General features: G+C 44.6%; 1 protein-coding gene across 3 annotated transcripts in view; it reads right to left on the minus strand.

Moving 5' to 3' along the window:
• Window positions 1-204: 204 nt before the first annotated feature.
• Window positions 205-25,310, minus strand: part of CFAP299 (cilia and flagella associated protein 299) — a 338,532-nt gene continuing 313,426 nt past the window's right edge. The window contains exons 5-6 of one of the 3 annotated variants that reach the window (XM_083756950.1): window positions 4,640-4,769; window positions 205-491 (exon numbers count right to left, since the gene is read on the minus strand). In XM_083756950.1, the coding sequence (XP_083613076.1) occupies window positions 396-491; window positions 4,640-4,769 (226 nt within the window). In that variant the 3' untranslated portion in view covers window positions 205-395. Of the gene's footprint in view, window positions 492-4,639; window positions 4,770-16,077; window positions 16,208-25,310 lie in introns of those variants that run through there. The other 2 variants (XM_083756952.1, XM_083756951.1) reach the window with 2 other exon arrangements.

Consider the following 25,310-nt stretch of genomic DNA (forward strand, 5'->3'; position numbering starts at 1 on the left):
CTTAAGTGAGATGGGCGCACAACCCCAGAGTCTGTCAAGACTGGCCCGCACGGGCAGGGGTACCTTTACCTTTACCTTTTAATGTGGAAGGCATTTTGTGGTTTTAAAAGTAATTAGAAGTAACTGTGCACAGAGTTAACACACGTTTCTAAAGGGGTGCTGTGTTTTAGGGTTCTAAAATGATTTAAAGCACTCTTATGCAGATAGGAAAGCAAAGGCAAAATCTCTTTAATAAGCAACCTCAGGAAAAGTGCTATTTGGTAACTGTTCCTTAGCAGCCTCAGGCACCCTTGACTATTTAGTCCTTGGAATAAACTACCCCCCCTCTCTCTCCACCTCTGGTATACATATTAAAGACTTCTTCCAGTGTATTTATTCCTCGTCAGAAATGATGTTTAGAGCTTTCTTCTGAGGACATGATCATAAATAACCACCTGTAGGTAGAGGTCCGTTTCGATTGGGGTCCGTGTTGTGTTGTCCCCTGGATAAGCCTGAGGATGGAACAAGGGCGAGAAAGAAACAAGAAACTCAAATCAAACATGTTTTCAGTTCACACCATTGTGATCTGTGTGGCATGAGATCCTGGCAGGTTACGCACCACAGGATTACAGCCAGCTCACAATGACATGCATCACGTAACATGCCAACTTTGGCCCTCTGTTCCAAAGTCTACCTTGAGAGCTTGATCTTGTGAAAGGCCCAATTTGCATGGAATGCCTAGCCAGGAGCAATGTTTGATTTGCAATAGCTTCTGGATGCATAAGGGACGCGGGTGGCACTGTGGTCTAAACCACAGAGCCTAGGGCTTGCCAATCAGAAGGTTGGCGGTTCAAATCCCCGTGACGGGGTGAGCTACCGTTGTTCAGTCCTAGCTCCTGCCCACCGAGCAGTTTGAAAGCACGTCAAGTGCAAGTAGATAAATAGGTACTGCTCTGGCGGGAAGGTAAACGGCGTTTCTGTGCACTGCTCTGGTTTGGCAGAAGCGGCTTAGTCATGCTGGCCACATGACCCGGAAGCTGTCTGCGGACAAACGCCGGCTCCCTCGGCCTATAGAGTGAGATGAGCACGCAACCCCAGAGTCGTCTGTGACTGGACCTAACAGTCAGGGGTACCTTTACCTTTACCTGGATGCACAATGGCTAGGAAGTTGGGCAGGCAACTGTCAAGGGGCCCCAAGTGCTACACATGCATTCTGCTGTCTGCTACAATTGGAATGACAGCCGATTGTCAACACTTTGAGGGTATTGCAGCCTCTCTGTTTACAACCTGCTGTCTTCTATCCTCACTAGTAAGCATCACGTAGCTGGCTTGGTAAAGGTAAATTAGGTCCAGTCGCAGACGACTCTTGGGTTGCGGCGCTCATCTCACTTTATTGGCCGAGGGAGCCGGCGTACAGCTTCCGGGTCATGTGGCCAGCATGACTAAGCCACTTCTGGCGAACCAGAGCAGTGCACAGAAATGCCATTTACCTTCCTGCCAGAGCAGTACCTATTTATCTACTTGCACTTTGACACGCTTTTGAACTGCTAAGTTGGCAGGAGCAGAGACCGAGCAACGGGAGCTCACCCTGTCGTGGGGATTCGAACCGCGACCTTCTGATCAGCACATCCTTGGCTCTGTGGTTTAACCCACAGTGCCACCCGCGTCCCTAGTAGGTGGCTTGGTAGAGAAGGGTTAGTTTGGAGGAGCAACCATTTCTAAATATTTTTTTTCCATTCAAAGTCTCCATTAGATTTTATGGAGGGAAAGGCATCACCTCCCAAAACTACCAGTCCTCCATGTTGTCCCATAGGTCCTGAGTGGGTGGTGATTCTTTGTCTCACAAATCCATTTTGTGGGATTCAGCCTCCCTAGCCCATTGCACACTCCAATGTAGGCAACCAATTTTGACCATTTTCATGGGTATTTATGCCACTGTGCAGTACAGACACACAAGGAAGCTAGAAATGCAATGTGTACGGCTTTAAAGAGCCGAAACCCCCTCTGTGCTTGATTTGGTCCTCAATTCTTAAAAGTATATATTTCACACAGCAATAGGGTATCTGCTTATTTGTTACAGATGTTCCACAGCTGCAGGAAGTTAGACCAGTGACCCACTTTGAATGCAACCAAATACACTTCTTTTTAGGTATGCATTTTTAAATGTCTTGCAAACCAACACACTCCCATTTTAAGATGTGTATAATTTGATATTTGGTCCCGTTGCTATTCATATGCAACCAGCTTTCATGGGAAGTACTTCAAAGAAACCCTCATCCGAGAGCTGTTCTGTGCAAACCCAAACAAATTACTGCCCGGCTTACTCTGCGTTGGTTTTGAGAGGAACCAAAGCATGGGTGTGTTTGCCATATTCAATCTATAGTCCAAGGACTTAAGATGCAACATTTTTAAAGGGACAATGAAGAACAGATGGACTCACTCAGATCACTGCAGATGGACACACTCAGATCACAACAGAGGGCCATTGTTCATAACGGAACTCTCTAACCAAGACAGCAAAGAAGCCATGGAAAAAGGGATACGAAATCCCAGTATTTTAAGTCCCATTTATTTAAATCAGAAAGGTAAGCATTTTATTACCTCTCTTCAAATGGAATTGAAGGGATGTAAAATGCTTACCTTTGTTTGAATCATGGCCATTTGTCCATTATTCTCTGCTATTTTACAGGAGTGGGGGGATTGCCTGAAATCCAGTGCACAGAGCGTACTGTGTAATCTTGGGTCAGTCCAATGTAGGACTCAAGTAAGATCTCGTGTGCTTTGCGAGATTTCACCAGAACCTGCTGCTGCTTTGCAATCCAGGTAAGGGAGGCTTTGATGCGGGGGCAAAGTGGGATGGCACCTTTTTGTTTCAACTTAAGCGATGAAATGGGGCACACCACCCCTGCAGTGACAGAATTGTGAATTGCATACTATTCATTTGGAACAGGAATATATGGAACTGATTTCCAAGCCCCCCCCCCCCACATTCCATGCACACACTTTGAAAATATTTAAACCAATTTGTAAAAAGAAGGTAATGTAGCATTTAACTGTTTTGGTGTCGTAACCTGGAGTAAGTGGAAGACAGTGAAAAATCAGCTTGTCAAATGTGGTTGTCTGAGAGAGAGAAATGCCTTGAAATAGAGCCATTGCAGTGGGGTAAGGAGGGCACAACCAGTGTGGGTTTGTATGTAGCTTGTTTTAACAGGTGTAATCACTCTGGATAGCTCAGTTGGCTACAGCGTGGTGCCGATAATGCCAAGGTTGCAGGTTCGATCCCCATAGGGCAGTGATGGCCAAACCTGGCCCTCCAGCTGTTTTTGGACTGCAACTCCCATCATCCCTAGCTAACAGGACCAGTGGTCAGGGATGATGGGAATTGTAGTCCAAAAACAGCTGGAGGGCCAAGTTTGCATTGCAGAGGATTGGACTAAATTAACCTCAGGATCCCTTCCTGCCCTACAATTCTATGATTCTAAGTCCTCTTAGCAACACTTTTTGGTGCTAAGGGAGCAACATAGGAGACCAGTTTCCCAATGCTTGCTGGGGGACCCATACATTATCTCAGTGGCCTTGGCCTTGAACCTACCCGTAAAATAGGAATATAGGAAGTTGCCTTATACTGAGACAGACCATTATATTGTCTACACTGACAGGCTGTAGTACTTCACAGTTTCAAGCAGTTGTTCCCAGCACTACCTGGGAATACCAGGTAGCCCTTGTCATGAGCTCCCGGAGACTGCAAGAAGCTAAGTAGACCTGCTGCTGGCTCAACTCGCTTTCTCATTCAGTCTGCCTTCCATCCTTTCAGCAGCAGCCCCTCTCCTTCAGACCATGTGCTGTCACATGACCACAACCACAAACAAACTCACAATCAAGTCTCCAAACAGCTCAGACAAGCAAGCAACCTTATTCCAAAAGACACAATCTCACTCTCCTCAGTCTCTTCCAATTCCAATCCCTCCAATTCTCCTCCTTCCTTCAAATGCCCCTGTTTGCAAGTCCTGTTCACGAGCTCCTGATCACAAGCTCCCAGAGACTGCAATAAGCAAAGGAGAAGTGCTGCTGGCTTTGTGTAGGTTGGTTGTTGCCTCCAAGACTGCAGGTGCACCCAGTTTTTCTGCACAGGATTACTGAACTATTATTACTGCACTATTACATAAGGAAGTGCCCAAGGGAATCTGGGGAGTTTAAGATGTTTCTCTAGATATGCCTTATGCTTAATGAAACAGAGGCCCACTACTGTCATCCATGGGAAAAAAGTCTCATTCAAAAAGAATTAAAAAATGACATTTCCATCTTGCGAGGCCTACAGCTTTACAGGAAGACCTACCGACAATGAGATCTGTTGCTTTCAGATAGAACCAAAGTACATGGACCTTGTTTCAGCAGTACTTAAGATTCATATGTTCATGCGATGGCTTACATGGTTGTTTCTACCTTGGCTGCATTTACAAGATGTCCCATTTGAAGAACATCATATATCCAACTAATATAAGAAACGTCCTTCATGATGGAACATCACTTCTCAACAGGACAAGTACCAGACCCATGCACTGCCCCTTGATCTGTGAAATGAGTAGTAAAAATAAAAGCATGGATGTTTTACACAGACAGGCCTGTTGTCTCAGGGAAATGACAAAAGTAACAATGGTACCTTGGGGTCAACATTGATGACCTTCCTGTCAGACTTGTTCTTGAAGAGGAGGCCGCACACATTTTCTGCAATCACTTGGTAATTTGGACTTGAATTCAAGCAGCAGATATTCCTGTCCCAGTTGTAGAAACTGTAAAAAACAACAGCAATCCAAAGAATAGACAATGCAAAGCATCTGTCTGCAACATTGTGCAAGCCATGTGCTGCCCCCAAAGCTACCGTCCTTCTGTCTCGGGAGACAATGGAGGTGTGGGCCTTTGGGAGTGAAGTCAAACTGTTGGAAGGTTGCAGCATCTGCTGTGGGTGTAGACACTGATAAGGGGGAGACATGTTTTGTTGCAGCTGGGGCAGTTGAAGGCGTCTGGTTGCACTGCTGCAGATGCACCACTGCACTGCTCCCCTCTGCGCTCTTCCCAGTGGTCATTCATGAGTGGCTTTCCAACAATGCCACATATTCACCCAGTGACGTTTAGAACAGCAAAATGTTTGTCATGGCCTCATTGTGCCTAGGGTTCCATGTCCCTATAAGCAGCAGCCAATCAGTGAGAGTGATGGAAAGGGGAACTTGCAATGCAGTGACATTTTGCATTTACAAGCAGACGGAATGAAGCGAGACAGGTCCATGGTATTTATCAGCAGCAATATCTCGGCGATAATATGTTGTTCCAGAGCAGGACTAGAAATCCTGTGTGCAGCAGCCTCCATGAACCTGGTATCTTGCTTCTAGCTCTTATCCTAAGAAATCTACATGAACGGTTACTCATGTTTTCCATCTGAATGTCTCCACGGGAATCATTTCAAAGCGTTACCGTGGAGAAAAATGGCATCATGTCAGGACCAGCCCTTTGAATGCTGGCAGAGGGGAAAAGGCATGTCTGCACTATTAACACAAATTCATTTAACTCTTTCTCTTCCCTCTCAGAAACCCCAAGAAACAAGTTACTCTGCAGATATGCCTATAGCTTCCAAGACATCTTGTTGGAAAGGCAGTCAAAACACTGGCTGCTTGTCACTGGCAAGCCTCCCTAGCCACTAGATAGGCTGCTGCAGTTTCATGGCTGGCTTGCTGTGCAGAAGGCAAGCAAGATTTCAGAAAGCTGAGTCCTATCCCTTCTGTCCCTGTTGAAATGCCCAACTCTGCCCAAGGATTCTTCCCTCTGTCGAAGCACAGCAAAATAAAGCAAACCAAAACACAGATACTGTACTTTGTCTGAATGCACAATAGGGTGTTTAGTTAATCCTATGTGACAGAAATCCTTCCCAATTCTCTTTCTCAAGTTCCAGTAAATAGCCCGTGCTAATGTGTCTATTCTACCTGTCTAGTCTATATGCACCTCACATATCCTATGTCACAGGGACATTTCTAGGCTCAGGGGCAAGGGCCATGCCATACATTTGCATAATATCTGCAAGCAAATTGAGTCAGGTTTTCGGGGGGGGGGGGACTCTGGCTGTGAGGTCCAATAGGGTGCCAATAGGATTTGCTGAGCCCAGTATGCAGTTATGTGGATTGGACCCCCCCCCCAATGACGGATTTACGTATAAGCTAAACAAGCTATAGCTTAGGGTCCCACTCACTTGGGGCCCCCAAAAAAAATTAAAGAAAAAACAACAACCTGGATGTATATTTCCAAAATGTAAGATAAAAAAACAATTAAAATAAAACCTACATACAGCAAGTGTTTTGTTTTGTGTTGTGTAGGCCCCTATGATGTAGGTAATGGGCCCTGCCTGCTAGCCTGCTCCCTAAAATATCACTGGTTTGCTCATTTCTATATATAGGGTGCCTACATTCTGCCTAGACTGGCTGCATGACAACATGTGCAAATGCTTTAGATACCTATTAGGTCCATTAATTTCCATATAGTATATATTCAACACAAAAACCAGCGACAATTTGTTGTTGACAAAGGACAGCTGGACATATAAAGGGCCCCATTACCTTCAGTAGCTTAGGGCCTCGTCAAACCTAAATCCGGCCCTGACCCCACCCATAATCTGTTGGCAAGAACAGCTGCTTACGTACATATTTAAACTGAAACAAGTGCCTCTGGGCACATCAAGATGGCGAGCGGCTGACTTGGAGATACTTGCATGGTTGCAAAGACCGTAGAGAAGCTAACTAACCATCTAAGAAGAAGAAGAGTTTGGATTCGATATCCTGCTTTATCACTACAAGCTTCACATGAAGAACTGGACCATGACAACTTCATTGCAATTTGGTATTTTCTGCAGGATGCATGGAGGAAGGAGCATTCATGGTGTTCCTCAAGTGTGTATGGGACTCTCTGGTCAGAATGGCTGGGTTGAGACAATTAGGGAGTGAGGGTTCAAGAAGCAGAAGAAGTAAAACCAATGAGACTTCCCTCATTTAGTGGAGTGGCACAGGAGAGGGTATTATTTTTCATTTTTTTGCAAGGGAGGCTGAAGAGGGGCTGGCAATGGTTTGATTTGTAACTCTTACTGAAGTTTGTGCCAAATGGAAAATATGTCTCGTTGTTGTGGTCTCCCTAGCCTTTCTGCTTGGAGCATGTCCAGCTGCCCTGTAAATTGGAAGACTGGAGCCCTGCAGAAAATATGTGGGGCCAACAGTGGTTCTGCTTACCACCTTTCGACTTGATTTGCCCCCATCAACCATCACCCCTCTTGGTCCACAACATGGTTTTGTCCTGGATAATTCTGCTTGTTCGCTTCAACCTCAAAACAGGCCTTGCATGTGCCAAGAATGCTGTGTTTTATGTTAGTTGCTGAAACTAACTTAGAGATGATAATAGTCTACGTTAGCTAGAAATTACTCACTGTTTTTCCTCCTTCTTCCACGCTTCTCACTCCTGCTCACTCATCTTCACTCATTTAATAAAATCTGGAATTACAAGTCTAAAGCTGACTAATGTTGCTAGATCACAGGATTGATCTCACCCATTTCACTGCTCATCCTGAAGCTACCTTAGGGGAGTTAAAAGGAGCTTGCTAAAGCCTGTCTCTTCTCCACAAGTGAATATTGCAGGTCTCAGTCCTCATACGCCCAGATTACAGGTGTTTGAATAATATGGGTGGGGGCAGTTGCTGGTAACTTAAGTAGGCAGTACTTCTCAGCCAGATCTACCTCATATGGAAGGTGGGTGCGCTCTTGTCCTTATATTTGCAAACCCATTCTAAGTCCTCATCACAGAAACAGCAGCAACAGAACATTTGCTAGGCAGTGCTGCTTATATGAGGGTAGTGAAACGTGAGTTTGGATGGGAGGCATACGGAAGTAAGGGAAGAAAAGGAGGCTGAATTCTGGGAAAGGGAGCCAACGGCCAGAGCAACTGAAAGCAGGAATTGAAGTACAGAAGAAGTGGAGGAGGCAAGAACAGGAGGGAAAGAGGAATAGAAAATATGTGGTGCTGAAAAAGGGAGGCCTACGTAGAAAGGTGCACTGGGGTGATACATCAGTAGAACCTGGAGATAAGCAGTGTGATATTCCCAGAAAGAGAAACGACAGACATGGGAAAACTGTGGGCTAAAAAAGACCAAAGAGGCAATCTCTCTGTGTGCAGATGTGCACACTCAGTTTCACACATAGATTTGAACTAGCAAGCCACATTTGGGGTTGCAGGTGTTACATAGAATGTATCTCTTCATCTAGCGTTGCTGCTTTGCAATCTCTTTCACTCACCATAAAGCGGCAAAGCTAATAGCCAGATTGTGCAACTGGATAGGTGCTCGGAAGGAAGGGGGGGGGAATGCTATCAGGCAAAAGCTTTCCACCTCTCCCTCTGAAACAGGGAAAAAGAAAGCTCTTCGGTGAAGGATTTCCCCCAATCATTAAAAATAAATTAGACTTGTGGGGAAAGAACCCCTAATCAGCTGCAGAATAATCACTTCCTTCATTTGCCAAGTTTCCTACCCGCATGCAGCGAATGGCAGCATGGTTCCATCCTGGAGGGCTTGTGCACTGGGCAACCCCAGGCCCACACATGCACTGCTGGTGCATCGAAGTCTCCTCTGCAAGCCCGTTCTTGACACGACAAGCAAGCCTGAGTATAACCATTATGTGGCTGGCTTTGGGTTTTCACCAGATGCTCAACTGGCACATAACCTAAGCTACAACAGTCATCTGTACAGTGGTACCTTGGTTCTCAAACTTAATCCGTTCCGGAAGTCCGTTCCAAAACCAAAGCGTTCCAAAGCCAAGGCATGCTTTCCCATAGAAAGAAATGCAAAATGGATTCATCCGTTCCAGACTTTTTAAAACCCCTAAAGTAGCAATTTAACGTGATTTATACGAGTCCATTGATCCATAAGATGAAAGCAGTAACAATGTACTGCAGTCACACAATCAATCGATCAGTAGCTGAACTGGGTTCCACACACACACACACACACACATTCACACACAACCACAACAAAAAGAGCCACAAAAACGCAAAATAAATACCAAAAACAGACAGACCTCAGCATAACACTCCAACCAGTGGTTCTCAACCTGTGGGTCCCCAGATGTTGTTGGACTACAACTCCCATCATCCCTCAGCTCTGGCCTTGCAAGCTAGGGGTGATGGGAGTTGTGGTTCAACAACATCTGAGGACCCACAGGTTGAGAAAGGCTGCTCCAAACGGAAGCGTGGCACTCAAATTGGAAGTGTAACACTGAAAACGGAGCATGTTTGGATTCCAAAAAAAGTTCACAAACTGGAACACTTACTTCTGGGTTTGCAGTGTTTGGGTTCCAAGTTGTTTGAGTACCAAGGCATTTGAGAACCAAGGTACCACTGTACTTGCCATTTTCTGACAGCTCTGTAGTGGAGAGATGCCCACCACATGGACATCCATTTATCTAACAAGGCGGGCAGTGAGAATGCATGGTATGGGGAGGTTTCCGCCATTTGCAGAGTCTGCCCCTTGCTTCTGGAGAAAAAAACCAGGGTTGGTATGGTGGAATGCCCCTCCCTTTATCACTGCCCAGATGAAAAATACATTTTCTTCCAGGTCTCGGACCTTGCTGGTTTCCCTGGGCAGCATCACAGGCGAACCCCTAAAATGCCCAATGTTGTTGTTCGAGCTGGAGACGCCTCAGCTGATTCCCTGGTGCATCAGCCAAGACAAGCTGCCCCAGAGGGGCAAGCATGGCTCCCTCTCCAAATTCTTCCTAGCTGGTCAGTGTGGAGATAAGATTGCTTTGCATTCTTCTCTCCAGCTTTGCAAAAGACAATGCTCTGCTCATTAAGCATTGCAACAGCCTCAGCCATTTCCCTTGAAAATAAAAGAAGCATTCCTTTTGCAGCTGGTTAGTGGGCACCGCTCAATGTCGCATAGTCCACATACCTGAGCCCCTTGTTGGAGAGTATCAAATACTTTTGGGAACATTTGGAAATCTATTAAAATAAGAAGAAGAAGAAGAAGAAGAAGAAGAAGAAGAAGAAGAAGAAGAAGAAGAAGAAGAAGAAGAAATCTATGCAGGAAATATTTAAAACGCTTTGGCATTCATTGCTGTCAATTTGAGAGCATTCCCCCCCCCCCTTCTCTGTCAGGGAGATTTAAAGCATTTAAAAGGCATCTCTAATTCTATTAATCCAAATTAAATTTAGTTGCATTAGGGCTGTAGTGATTCTTGGGTTGAAGTTGGTGCTACAACAAGGGCTGTTATTTTTCCAGAGTGAATCAAATTGTCCTGAGCGACAAAAAAATAAAGGCAAGCTGAAAAGATAACAATGGGAAAGCAGAAAGGGAGGGGGATACAAAACTGTCCTTATTTATTTAGAAGTTTTAAAACGCCTTTCAGGGTCAAAACAGCCCTCTTGTCACGCTCCAAATGCAAATACAAAAATCAGAGTAAAATGTATTTAAGATCAACTTCCTTGGGTGCTTTTGCTTGGCTAGAATGTGCCTTTGTCCTGATCATGTCCTGTGTGTGCTTGTCCTGTGCCTCTTGCTCATCTGTCTGGTTGGAGAAGTATATAGTGTGGTGTAGTGGTTAAGAGTACTGGACTCATAATCTGGTGAACCAGGTTCGCTTCCCCGCTCCTCCACATGCAGCTGCTGGCTGACCTTGGGCCAGTCACACTTCTCTGAAGTCTCTCAGCCTCACAGAGTGTTTGTTGTGGGGGAGGAAGGGAAAGGAGATTGAGAGCTGCTTTGAGACTCCTTAGGGTAGTGATAATAATGATAATGATAATGATAATAATAATTTATTTATACCCCACCCTCCCCTGCCAGAGCCAGGCTCAGGGCAGCTAACACCAGTCAAATTACAATAAAAACATAAGGGGGGGGGGAGAACCAATTTAAAATACAGGTTAAAAATACAATTTTAAATGCAGCCTCATTTTAATAGTAGCCCATAGATCAAAACCATAAGGGGAAGGAAACATAAGGCTCAGACTAAGTCCAAACCAAAGGCCAGGCGGAACAGCTCTGTCTTGCAGGCCCTGCGGAAAGATGTCAAGTCCCGAAGGGTCCTAGTCTCTTGTGACAGAGTGTTCCACCAAGTCAGGGCCAGTACTGAAAAGGCTCTGGCCCTAGCTGAGACCAATCTAACCACCTTGCGACTTGGGACCTCCAAAGTGTTGTCATTTGTGGACCTTAAGGTCCTCCACGGGGCATACCAGGAGAGGCCGTCCCGTATGTACGAGGGTCCTAGGCAGCATAGGGCTTTAAATGTCAAAACCAGCACCTTAAACCTGACCCTGTACTCCACCGGGAGCCAGTGCAGTTGGTAAAGCACTGGATGAATGTGATCCCGGGATAAAACGGGATATCAAATCCAAACTCCTCCTCCTCCTCTTCTGACGTATGTGTGGCTGGAATGCAGCCCTTTGCACAAAGTTAAGTGCTGAATCCATTGTTCCATCCAGTTTTGCCTCTGACCTCACCCACCACAGGCACACAGCCCCCCAGAAAGTTGCCCACTAGGGAATGTGGTCGTTGGGCTGAAACAGGTTTCTCCACCCTGGCATGGACAATAGGTTGGATCCAACTAGAAGCCCTACTCAGATTGAAAGGAATCGACTGAATGAAGTTAGACGTGACCCCTTGTTTTCAAAGGGTCTACTCTTGAGTATGACTTGGCCAATGCAACCTATTTTGTGGCTGTCCAAGTGCCAAAATGAGCAAATTTTCTCCACAATTTCCAACGTTTATCAGCGAAAGTTGCCTTTCATGGTAGCCAGCTGGAAACTGAAACAAGTCTCGTGGCACAAAAATTCCAACACTTTCTGCTCAATTTCAAGGCCAACTAAGCTGGCTAGCTATCATACTTCATCCTCACCTTACCTTGTAAACAACAGAAGTTTTGCCAACCAACTGACAGTGGTAATTGACCAAAACAAGCCTCAGGTTACAACTGCTTCTGTCAATTTCAGGTGCATCTCAAGAACCTATTTTCACACGTACCTAATTTCCATAATTTACTTATCAATGTCATCAGAATGGGCTGGGAATAGAAGACATAAATTGCTCCTCTGGTGTTTTCTTCTGCAGATTAACAATTTATTTACAGTAACTTCAGCTATATTAGCAAATGCATTTAACTCCAAGCTATCTATGCTAATCAGAGCAATCATATAATATATTTATGCCCCAATGCAAATTGGGCTAGGAAGAACTACTTAAATATTTCCTTCTCTGTTTGAAGGATGCCAAATATCGGAGCACTTGCCTGTCTCCTATCTTCTCCTATCTTATTTATTGAACTTGCATACTGCTTTATATTTCAAGAAATCTCTTAACATCAACATCAACGTTGCAGGAGGAGACATGGGTGTTCCTGGCACTGGTCCTTATTGCTTTTAATTTAATTTCTTTTTTCCTCTTGGTGTGTTTATGGTTCCTTGTTATGTGACCACCTCACCAAGTGAGATGCGCTTTGCACACATGCACAGTACACACATGCAAATAACAGCACAGGAATAACTGAGGGAAGGAAACTCAGCAACGTTGCTGAAATAGGCTGACCTGCTTAGACATCTGGGTCAGCATGCAGTTCTACAGCCTGCAACAGCCTCAGCCATTTCCCTTCACAATAAAAGAAGCATTACCCTTGCAGCTGGCCAGTGGGCATTGCTCAATGCTGCATAGTCTACATACTTGCTGGAATAGGCTGATCTGCTTATTCAGACGTCTGGATCAGCGAGCAATTCTACTGCTGCAAACACCATGTTTGTTTGTTTGTTTAAGTAATTGTTAGAACCATTTCTAGAATGAAAGACTACCGAAACACCATAATGGCTTTGCCAAATTAAAACTAATTGCCAAATTAGTAAATTGGTAGATTAAAGCTATGTGCCATTAAAACGTAAGCCTCTTGGCAATGTAACACTACAGCGAATAGACAAAAATTACAAATTAGGAATGTTCCAGGTAGCTTATACAAACAGAGAGCCAGTGGGGCATAATGGATCCTTTGTTGAATGTGGGGCGAGCAGGCCCTGGAATATCCCATATATACCATGCCCTGAACTCCTCAGAAGGTTGGTCTCTAGATGTAATAAGGTAAAGGGACCCCTGACCATTAGGTCCAGTCGTGGCCAACTCTGGGGTTGCAGCGCTCGACTCGCTTTATTGGCCGAGGGAGCCAGTGTACAGCTTCCGGGTCATGTGGCCAGCATGACTAAGCCGCTTCTGGCGAACCAGAGCAGCGCGCGGAAACGCCGTTTACCTTCCCGCCGGAGAGGTACCTATTTATCTACTTGCACTTTGACGTGCTTTCGAACTGCTAGGTTGGCAGGAGCAGGGACCGAGCAACGGGAGCTCACCCCGTTGCGGGGATTCAAACCGCCGACCTTCTGGTCAGCAAGTCCTAGGATCTGTGGTTTAACCCGCGTCCCTCTAGATGTAATATGTGTATATAAATGAATGAGGTGGTACCTGCCGTTTTAAACAGCAGAACGCTGTCGAGATGGCTATGGCTGATCTGCCCCGTGGCGCACTGCGTTATTTAAATCCTGTTCCCTTTTCTGTCTCTCTCAATCTCTTTCACCAAGCCAAGAAGAGTTCCTCCACTTCGGTTCTCTGAGTTTCTCTCCCCACCCACACAAATGCATCCAGATAAAACTATTCCCTATAGCAGAATGGGAATCCAGTCAAAAGCTAATTACAAACAATGATGGCTCAACAGCTTTTTTCACTTTGTGGTTCCACAAGTTTATGATGTCAGTCATCCGGCTCGACTTCCCGCCTCCCATCATTGAAACTACTGCCTTCTCTCAAGCGAGTGGTGAAAGAACAGGGTGGTGACAGCAGACAGAAAGGAGGGCAATGGAGATGAGAAACGTGAAGCAGACCCATCGGGCTTTCTGATATCTGACTGCTATTATATAATCATTTTTGCTGGCACCATTCCTGGCTTTGCCAAATAGCACAAGGAGGAGCATTGCACAGAGGTTGGATTCAGCCCATCAGTTTTTCAGGGCAGATATTCCTGCTTACTTCAGAGGGATGTAAGGGTACACACAGCGGGTAATGCACATCTTCAGAATTCAGAGGAGCATTTTACGCCATGAAAGCAGTTTGCAATACTGGGTTTCGGTATCTGTTTAGCAACACCGAGCATACCTTGTTGAAATAACAGCAGCTGTCCAATGTTTACAATAGTGCATATACTGCAAGTTTTTAATTTTCTTGTCTTGCTTGTGAAAAAGTCTGAGCAACTTTTAAAGGGCTGTTGTCTCATTGGGAAGGATTCAGAAGGAGTGTGTGTGAAAAGGATGGGCAAAAACAGTTTTTAGAAGACTTCTTTCTGTGAGGGAAGGCTGCAGGAAGTGGGTATTTTTCAGCTTGCAGAAAAGAGGAGGAGGAGGAGATGGGGGAACTGCTGCTCTCACATACTAGAAAACACTGAAAAGAAAACAGAAGTACTTGCCATATAGCAGATGAATCAATGGGTTTAGTTATCAGACTACAAATATGGGCTAAAAGAAAACATTCTGGCCAGGTTCCAGGGTTGTTGTCAGGAGGTGGGTACCCCAAGTCTTTGGCACTGAAAAATTCAGTGCTGGTGAGACTCCAACATCTTAATTTGCAGCTCTGTATGCAAACTACAATATGCACATTTTACATAAACGTTTGCCCCAAGCTGCTAAAAAGTCACATGCAATGCCCCTGCCAGAATCTCAAAATCAGACATTCACTGGGATTTTCCAGGGCTCCCTTTCCTGCCACAGCTTCTTGTGCCCCTCCGAAAGCTACGGGGTGTTGAGAGGCCTTCGAGAGCAGCATCCAGCTGAGAGCCAGCGGTTGCAGCTGGAACACAAAACCAACACAGCTGCTGCTACTTGCTCTGTGTCACCGAATGCCACTGCTGGGGAGGTGGGCAGAAGATGGGTGAGTTGTCCTAGGGCTTATGGAGGCTGGAATAATTAAATGCACAAGTGCTGTTTTCATCAGCCACACCTTTAACGCAGAATATAGTTGCAGCCTTAGGCTGTGTTTGAGATGTAATTTAAGGTTATCCTATACAAGGGCTGAAGGGATGCGGGTGGCGCTGTGGGTTAAACCACAGAGCCTAGGACTTGCTGATCAGAAGGTTAGCGGTTCGAATCCCCGCGACAGGGTGAGCTCCCGTTGCTTGGTCCCAGCTCCTGGGACCAAGCAGTTCGAAAGCACACCAGTGCAAGTAGATAAATAGGTACCGCTCCGGCGGGAAGGTAAACGGCGTTTCCGTGTGCTGCTCTGGTTCGCCAGAAGCGGCTTAGTCATGCTGGCCACATGACCCGGAAGCTGTACACCGTCTTCCCTGGCCAATAAAGCTAGATGAGAGCCGCAACCCCAGTGTCGACCACGACTGGACCTAATGGTCAGGGGTCCCTTTACCTTTATACAAGGGCTAAGCCCCGTCAGTGTGGTGAGGTGCCCTTGTTTACGGTCACCCTCTTCTGCACTTTTACTCTGTTAAGCACCTCCTCTTGTTTGCCGTGTCGCCACGAGCAGATCTGCAGCGATGCCAACGTGGGTCTGGTATTTCTGACTATCACGGGGTAAGCTCCTCTCCTGTCTCAAAGTGCCTGGGCAGCCTTCAAACAGGCAACAGAGAAAGACTCAGGAGGCTGCAGAGTTGGAATTCCAAATCCTTTAGCAATGCTGTTAGATCAAACCGTTCAAATACTTGGGCCTTTGGGAGATCCCTGACTTGTGCTGATTAATTGGGTGGTTTTGGAGTCTTTGGATAGAGCCAAACCAACAACATACTCGTGGCTTCAGATAAGACTGCTTGGCTACCCAATTCATTTACACTGTTTTTTTGAAAGCAGCATTTACCTTCTTAGTTTTAATTGCTCATTATGCTGTTATCCAAATGGGCTCGCTCGAAAGAGATTCTTGGATTTGACTACCCTTTGCTGTGTGGTTTCATAAACCCTCAAATTAACAAGCCTTGGCTGCATACTTAGTCAACAGATACACCCTACATGACAGATCTTAATCAGTCAAGTCATGTGTCACACTACAACGCTCTTACATCAGCTTTCCATTGGATTTTAATAACCCAAGGAAATGGTAATACTCGGAGATGGCCAAATCCTGCACCGGCGCCAGCCAAGTGAGGATTCGCAGACGCACACTGCCAGGTGTGTCTTCCTCCAGAGAACCCTGCCATGTAAACAGAGGGGGGAAGATTAATGGCAATATCTTCTTATTAAAAAGGTGGGAGGTGTCCAGTGGGGTGCTATAGAGATTGGCTTTCAGCCTTGATTTTATTTAACATATTGAGTGGCGTGCTGGAGCAGCTTTCAGATCAAAGGGTTTTGTACAGCTCCTGTCAGCATTGTTCCTTTTTGATCTTGCCATCTCTCTCCACGGAGTCCCGATATCCCTGAAGCCACAGCATGGAGCCTCCCTCTCCAGTTTGGGTTCCGCTTTCACCCCCCAAAACCCAGAAAGAACAGGGGTGGGGTAGATGGAACACTGGTTTTCAGCGAAAGCACACACAGCTTCTTTTGATGTTATTTGGAGTTGTGCGTATCCCTCGTTGCATTTCAAAGCCGCAGGCCTAAGGCTTATGTATACAGTGCAATTTGTCCCCAGGTTATAGCCTCCTCCCGAGCTGGGGCTGGAGGCAGAGAGGTAAGCACGAATCTTAACTGCAGCTGGCCTCCAGCATGAGTAACATGAGGACAGCTGGTTAGTGTTTAATTTACACATGGTAAACACTGCAAAACTATTCTGCGCACAAACCCGCAGGCTCAGATTGGTTTTTATCGCACTGACGGATAAGCTACTGAAACAAGATAGGGATGAGAAGTGAAATTTAAAGATGACCTTTGCTATTTATTTATTTTTTTAAAGAAATGGGACTGATCAAAATCTGAAAATGGCAATCCCATTAAAATACAGGTAGAGCACAGTGGAAAATATAACATCTCAACTCTCGATGAGCTGAAGGGGACTTTCCTTATCAATTGCGTACAATTGATTTGCACAATTTCAACCTTGCACGGTTGGCCACCCAACGAAGGGATGATGAGCGTTGTAGTTTAAAATAGACTGGAGGGCACCAGGTTGGGAAAGGTTTACACATTTCTGACCCATATGCCATACATACATATAAGCACACAAATAAAAGCACACAGAGAAGAAGACTTTTCCCGTGTCCTGCCAGAAAGCTCAGGCCCTGCCCTAAATCCTCATCATATAGATTATGCTGTGCTGCAAGGAAGCAGAGCCTGTCAAACATATCTGCAGACAGATTGCCCCAAATGACTCAATCGAGTTAGCCAAGCCGCACACTAAAATGAGAGAGGCAATTACCCACGGCTGCCTCAGAACCAGTAATCAATCCCTGGGCTGCAGAAAACACTGGTAGCCCAGCCACAAAGTCTCCTCAAGAGAAGGAAGAGAGGAGAAGGTGCAGCCAAACACCTTGGCTTGGGCTGTGCCAACCTTCAATATCCCTAAGAAAAATAAAATTAACAAACAAAACAAGATCTAGATGACGATAATTACTATTTTTATGGCGCCTGAGGACTAACCATAGACAATGGGTGTGTTTGTGTGTGTGTGCATGAGAGGTACAGCCTTTTGTGCAATTGAAACACCACAAGAAAAATAACCCAACGCCCGTCACCTGTCACTACAGAGAAAAACACACATTGCATGTGATAAAGGAGCACATTGGAGGGAAGAAATGTTGCTGGGAGGGAAAGTTAGCAGTAGAAAGAGGGACGTATGGTGGGGTGGGAAAAGACTGGCTGTGGTATGGGCCAGATTTAGGTTTGATGAGGCCCTACGCTACTGAAGGTAATGGGACCCTTTATATGTTCAGCTGTCCTTTGTCAACAACAAATAGTCGCTGTTATTTGTGTTGAATATATGCTATATGGAATTTATGGACCTAATAGGTATCTAAAGTCATTTGCACATGCAGAATGTAAGCACCCTATATATAGAAATGAGCAAACCAGGGATATTTTAGGGAGCAGCCTAGCAGGCTGGGCCCATTACTTACATCATAGGAGCCTACACAACACAAAACACTGTTGCTGTATGTAGGTTTTATTTTATTTGTTTTTTATCTTATATTTTGGAAATATACATCCAGGTTGTTTTTCTTTAAATTTTTTGGGGGGCTCAAAGAGAGTGGGGCCCTAAGCTATAGCTCGTTTAGCTTATACGTAAATCCGGCACTGGCTGTGATGGTCTAGGAGGTGTTCTGCAGGTGTGGTTTATTTCAAGGAAGTGCTGGAAGCAGAAGAGGGGGGTGTCTTGATGAGCAAGTAGAGGGGACGCTGGTGCATGAAATTTTTACACATCACTTGGGAAGACAGGTGAACTAATACCTGTGTGCTGGAAGAAGCAAAGATCACCAGTGTCGAAGCAATGATTCTTCAACATCCACTTTGTTGGACTGGTCATGTTGTGCAGGTGCCTGATTATTGTCTTCCAAAGCAACTACACTATTCCGAACTTAAAAATGGAAAGTGTAATGCTGGTGGTCAACAAAAGAGGTTTAAAGACTGTCACAAGGCAAATTTTTAAAAATGTAGTATAAACAACAATTGGGAAACACTGGACTGCGAGCGCTCCAATTGGAGAACAGCCTTTACAAAGGTGTCATGGGCTTTGAAGACACTCAAACTCAGGACACAAGGGAGAAATGTGCTAAGAGGAAGACACGCTTGGCAAATCCACACCATGATCAACTCCCGCCCGGAAACCAATGTCCCCACTATGGAAGGACGTGTGGATCCAGAATTGGCTTCCACAGTCACCTATGGACTCACTGTTAAAACCGTGTTTACTCGGCTACAAGTGATCGCCAAAGAAGAAGTAGCTGGACGAGATGGGTCTTTGGCCTCTTCTTAAGCTCTTAATTTGCAGTAACTGTTGAATGTTTCATACAAAATGTCCTCACTCCTCTCAAAAAGTTATCTCTCTCTCTCTATATATAAATATATTTACACCAAATGAAAAGGTCCCCTGGGAAACTTGGCCATTGGTGTGATGCAGCAGTTTCATCAGCCTGAGTTTGGGATGACCTACATAACACAGTGCTGACCTCGCCACACCTACAAGCACTTGTTCAGAACGTAAGTGTGATAAGGACCATGTACATTGTAAAGGAACCACGCCTGCATCCAATTTGAATATCTCCTTAGATACGGAATCTGAATCCTGGCTGTTTCACTCTTTGTTAAGTATGTCACCAAAAATGCAGCGGTGGAAGATGAGATTATGCAGGCATTTAAAACATCAAGCAATAGACTGAGACCTCTACAGACTGAGAACATTAAAAAAAGGGTGAGGATTTTAAAACAGAAAGGGTGCCTTGGTGGGGTCAGGGTGAGCATTTAGTAGCTTGAATGCCCTCTCCTTAGCTTGGTCCATTGCTATAGGTCATGGGTAGGCAAACTAAGGCCCAGGGGCCGGATCCAGCCCAATCGCCTTCTCAAACTGGCCCATGGACGGTTCGACAATCAGCGTGTTTTTACATAAGTAGAATGTGTCCTTTTATTAAAAATGCATCTCTGGGTTATTTGTGGGACACAGGAATTCGTTCATTCCCCCCCCAAAAAATATAGACCGGCCCCCTACAAGGTCTGAGGGACAGTGGACCGGCCCACTGCTGAAAAAGTTTGTTGACCCCTGGTGATGTCCAAAAAAGCCCCCCACTGAAACAATTGTGCTTTTTCAATTAGTTCATTAATTGAAACCTTCCTTTCAAGCTGCTTAATTTCACCTGAAGGAACATTTCAAGGCAAATCCAAAAAGTTGTTGACTTGGCAAAACATCTGAGAAATTCCAAGGAAAGCTAAACAAATTTCAGTAAGACTAGTGAAATTTCAAAAGTGCCTAGAGAAGAATACAAACCTCTGAGCCTCTGGCCGACAGTCAATACAGTTCTAAGAAAAATGTAAGATGTTTCAGTAGCTAAATGTCTCAATGGCCCCTGCTCTGTGTTCGCATACACATCTTTAACTTTGGGGGACTAGAACTCAAGCTCTGAATGGAGGACAGGACACCAGCATTTAATATGACACGTTCTAGTTTGTTTGTAGTGTGAATCCATCCACTGCAGCCAAGCATCCAAATTTCATATTGGTGTAAGGCAGGCTTCCTCAACCTCGGCCCTCCAGATGTTTAGAGACTACAATTCCCATCATCCCTGACCACTGGTCTTGCTAGCTAGAGATCATGGGAGTTGTAGGCCAAAAATATTTGGAGGGCCGAGGTTGAGGAAGCCTGGTTGACCTATGGCAAAATGGTGCCTGTCTCTCTTCTCACAGATGTGGTCTATAGTGCCAGCTATGATCTGGATCAGGCACCCCCAACCTTTGGCCCTCCAGATGTTTTGGACTGCAATTCCCATCATCCCTGACCACTGGTCCTGTTAGCTAGGGATCATGGGAGTTGTAGGCCAAAACATCTGGAGGGCCGCAGGTTGGGGATGCCTGATCTGAATAGTTCAGTTTTAAATCAGAATAGCCTCTAGGATTATCAAGCGGGTGTATTAATTGCACATGGGACTTAATTCTAATCAGTGAAAGGCACCTGTAAGTCTCAGAAGGCTGTTCTAATTAAAGCTGCATGCAACCGTAAGGTGTTTTGCCTAACACTGAGAGACACAGTGACAATCCAATCGTAAACATACTTGCTCAGAAATTGGCCCATGTGATTCATTAGCTCCTCCAACAGCCCTGAATCTCCCAGGTTGAAGTCCAACTTGCCACCATCTGATCTATACTGGCTCTCTTGATTTTCAATGAACTGCAAGTGGGTTTATCAGAACTTCCGTCGACAGATTTATAACTTACACTTCATTTGTAGAGTTAAGGCAAGTTACTGTGACTCTGGAGAAAATGTTTAAAAATAAGCAACACATCACCAAAAACTAATTATGCCTTGACTTTCGGGATCCAGGAAGTGAAAAATGGATCTGCCAAGTCCTATGGGATGCAACCGCCATTCAGTTTCCATGGAAAGATGAATCTACTTGATTTGCACTTTCTGAAATACAGCCATCCTTTGAAATTCACATTTCTCCAAAGTTTGAAATGTTGTTGTTATTATTAGTTATTGAATTTGTATATGACCCTTCATTCGTAGATCTCAGGGCGGTTTACAACATGAAAATGGTTTTCCAGTCAAGTGACTTATTTATTTTTATTTAAGAAAAGGTATGTACTGTAATAGAAACAAAAATGGGTACAAAAATGCATGTACTAGGGTGAGGTGTGCTATTAGGGAAAATAATCTAGGGAGATGCATTATATTAGGCAAATTTGCAAGCAAAAATGAGCACATTAGGTTTTCACGAAAACGCTCATGAATTTTCACGAGGGCTTTCCTAAATGAATAAATAAATCACAAAATGTTGTGGAATTGTGGGGAGCTGAATTTAAGATTGGAAAAATCAGAAACTAAAGAGAAACCAAAAACTGAGGCTGTAACTTAAGTTTCAATAAAAGAGATTAAAATGAGCATTGAACTTGGAGTTGAATGGAGGGGAAGGACCTTGTGAGCTTAGATAAATGGGAGTTTAACCAAGGTATGGCAAATGGGAGGTGGTGGTGTTTCAATAATAATCCACCAACAGCTACAGTGTTTCCTCTTCTTTTTGTTCTGTACTGTGCTCAGTTACTTGTGGAATTCCTTTTATGGTACGTTTGCATTTTGAGGATGAAGGGGAACAGTAATAAAAAAAGAGAAATAAAAAGGAAAGGAAATTAAAGTCCCCAGGGGTATAGGCTCAGTCCCAAAAATGATGAAACTACTGTCAGTCTCCAGAAGCTATTTGGTAATCTACTCAAAATTTATTATCTTATTAGTTCACTCCACCAAGGTGTGTGTTATTTATAGCCATGGAAACTGGATTGCTCTTGACTAAAGTCAAAGAAGTACAGTGGTACCTCAGGTTACAGACGCTTCAGGTTACATACGCTTCAGGTTACAGACTCCACCAACCCAGAAATAGTGCTTCAGGTTAAGAACTTTGCTTCAGGATGAGAACAGAAATCGTGCTCCGGCGGCACGGCGGCAGCAGGAGGCCCCATTAGCCAAAGTAGTGCTTCAGGTTAAGAACAGTTTCAGGTTAAGTACGGACCTCCAGAATGAATTAAGTACTTAACCCAAGGTACCACTGTACAGTGGTACCTCGGGTTACAGACGCTTCAGGTTACAGACTCCGCTAACCCAGAGACAGTACCTCGGGTTAAGAACCTTGCTTCAGGATGAGAACAGAAATTGTGTGGCAGCTAAAGTGGTACCTCAGGTTAAGAACAGTTTCAGGTTAAGTACGGACCTCCAGAATGAATTAAGTACTTAACCCAAGGTACCACTGTACAGTGGTACCTCGGGTTACAGACGCTTCAGGTTACAGACTCCGCTAACCCAGAGACAGTACCTCGGGTTAAGAACCTTGCTTCAGGATGAGAACAGAAATTGTGTGGCAGCTAAAGTGGTACCTCAGGTTAAGAACAGTTTCAGGTTAAAAGCAAACCTCCAGAACGAATTAAATTCTTAACCTGAGGTACCACTGTAAATGGGGATGAAGTGGCTGAAATAAACAATGAGATGAGTCATTTCCAAATCCATACCAATACAGTGGTACCTTGGTTCTCAAACTTAGTAGGTTCCAGAAGTCTGTTCCAAAAGCAAAGCATTCTAAAATCAAGGCGTGCTTTCCCATTGAAAGTAATGCAAAACCGTTCCAGACTTAAAAAAACAACCCCTAAAACAGCAATTTAACATGAATTTTACTATCTAACGAGACCATTGATCCATAAAATGAAAGCAATAATCAATGTACTGTACTATAAAATAAATAGGACAGTATTGTAGATGATAAAAATTAAAATTATATATTTTTTTCTTACCTGCACTGATGATAGTCATTGTTTGGATGGGGGGCTTTTATCCATTTCTGCAGTCACTCACTCAATCAATCAATCAATCAATCATAAAACAAAGAACAAGCCACAGTCACAAAAATGAAAAAGCCACACAAACAAAAACGCAAAAAATTAGCAAAAACAAAAGCACCAAATAAAAGCTCCAAATATCACCTCAGAACGCTACAATCGGAAATGGAAGGCTTTGATTACAATGGGGGGGGGAATGCAAATTAGCAGTGTAACAGTGAAAACGGAAGCTCAGGAACATGTTCAGCTTCCGAAGCAAAATTCACAAACCGAAACACTGACTTCCAGGTTTGCAGCGTGCGAGTTCCAAGTTGTTTGGGAACTATGCTGTTTGAAATCCGAGGTACTACTGTATTGTGAAAATCTATGGAAAACAGGGATTTAAATATGGGTTTCGGTCGCCTGGTTTACACCCAAAACCTAAACAAAATTGCAAATAACCAAGGGCCCTTTCACCCTCGATGGCTACTCGCATCAGTAGCCATTGGTATGAATTTAGTGCTTCCACATTGGGACTGTTACAAGTAGCTTCCATGCTGTCTGTGATCACTGTGACACCATGAATGTGCAAATGGTTACAGCCTGTCCATCATGGAGGCATCTATGGGCACAAATGGCACCTCCGCAAGGAACTGGGAGTGGAGGCAGATAGGCAGTGACAGATCAGAAGCCATGGCTGAGCCAGAGTTTATTTATTTTTTTATAAATATTTATTAAACTTTTCCAAAAGAAATACATTGTAAAACAAAAAGAAAAAACAACAAAAATACATAATACATAAAATACAAAAACAGAAAAAATAAAAACACACAAAATTTCCATTTACTTATTTTCTTTTAACTTATTTTCCAGACCTCCTCATACCTCCCTTCCTTATATTCCAGTTCAAATTATTAACTCAGCAAATTATTAGTTCTCGCCATTAATTTTGCTTATTTCAAAATCTTATTTTTCGTATCTCTTAAAACATTACAGCTGGAAACCACTTAATTTCTATCCAACATCATTCTAGCATTCCTTAATTTTGCAATATTTCTGAAGATAATCTTTAAATTTCTTCCAATCTTCTTCCGCCGACTCTTTTCCCTGGTCTCGGATTCTGCCGGTCATTTCTGCCAGTCCCATATAGTCTAGATCTTGGCACCAGGCTGATCTCCCCGCTTCAGTTCTGCTATTGATAAAGCAGCACAAGGTTCCCATCGTGGAACCCTATTAAATTAACTGACTACACCTGTGGTTCTAAAAATCGCTCTCAAGCTAGCTAGCCAGCCGGCCATGTTACAACACAAATTACCAGTGGCGTAGAATGGGTTGCTAACACCCGGGGCCTCATGGAAGGAGGGGAACAGACGGAGTACACATGCACATTCAACTTTCTAATGGCGTCGGCATCACTCAGGAGATCGTAGCCACAGAGGTAAGAAAAGAAGAGCCGTTCTGTTTTCTGGAGAGGCCACTTCCTGACTCGCATGGAGAAGCCTTTTCAATGAAGCCCAGTGAAGGAAGCATGCAGCTGTATTGAGGAAACACTGAGTGCAGTGGCGTCGCAACGGGGGGTGGGCGGTGCGCGCCGGGTGCCATGTCTGGGGGGGGGTGACAAGAAGGCACCCTGTGGGGGCTCGCAGCGGCATGAGCAGCCATTGCACCGCCACAGCCGCATGTGGAAGATCCTCCATTTGTGGTTGCAGCCGCGAGCAGTGCATGTGCCGTACGCATGCGCCGTACGTAGTGACACCGCACGTGCACCCTATGTAGCAATGCCCCGCCCCGGGTGTCATGATGCCTCCGTTCACCCCTGACTGGGTGTCGAAATTTTGCACCCCTAACAATTTTGTTCCTGGGGCAACCACCCCTGTGGGCCCCACTATCCACTATGCCACTGCAAGTTACAAGCTATAGAGTGGCCACAGATTCCATTTTCTATGGCTGTTGGACAATCTGACACTCCTGAGCTCTGAAATTTTAACCTGGGAAGCAGTTCTAAGTGCCTTGTTTTCCCAAGCTGAGAAGGCCACCCACCACTTGATTACCATCTAGTTCTGTGCCTGCAGACTGAAATATAAATAAATATATATGTGCCAATTAAGTGATTCATGAAAACAATGGTTGGTTATAAGTGGTCATGCACAATGTTTGGTACAATCAGAGACTTAACAGATAGTCAAACAGATATTTGTGACTCTCTTTTACAACAATCTTAGGTATACATATGCAATAAAGGTCCCTTTCTTGCAAAGTACATAATAAGCCCGAGATTAAGTCCTGGCAAAACCAAACCTCTGAGACTTTGGTACGCTGGAGCCATGATGACAGGCAGGAAGACCTGGGGGGGGGGG

The sequence above is a fragment of the Podarcis gaigeae genome, assembly GCF_964106915.1.
Source record: "Podarcis gaigeae genome assembly, chromosome: 9".
Lineage (NCBI taxonomy): Eukaryota > Metazoa > Chordata > Lepidosauria > Squamata > Lacertidae > Podarcis > Podarcis gaigeae.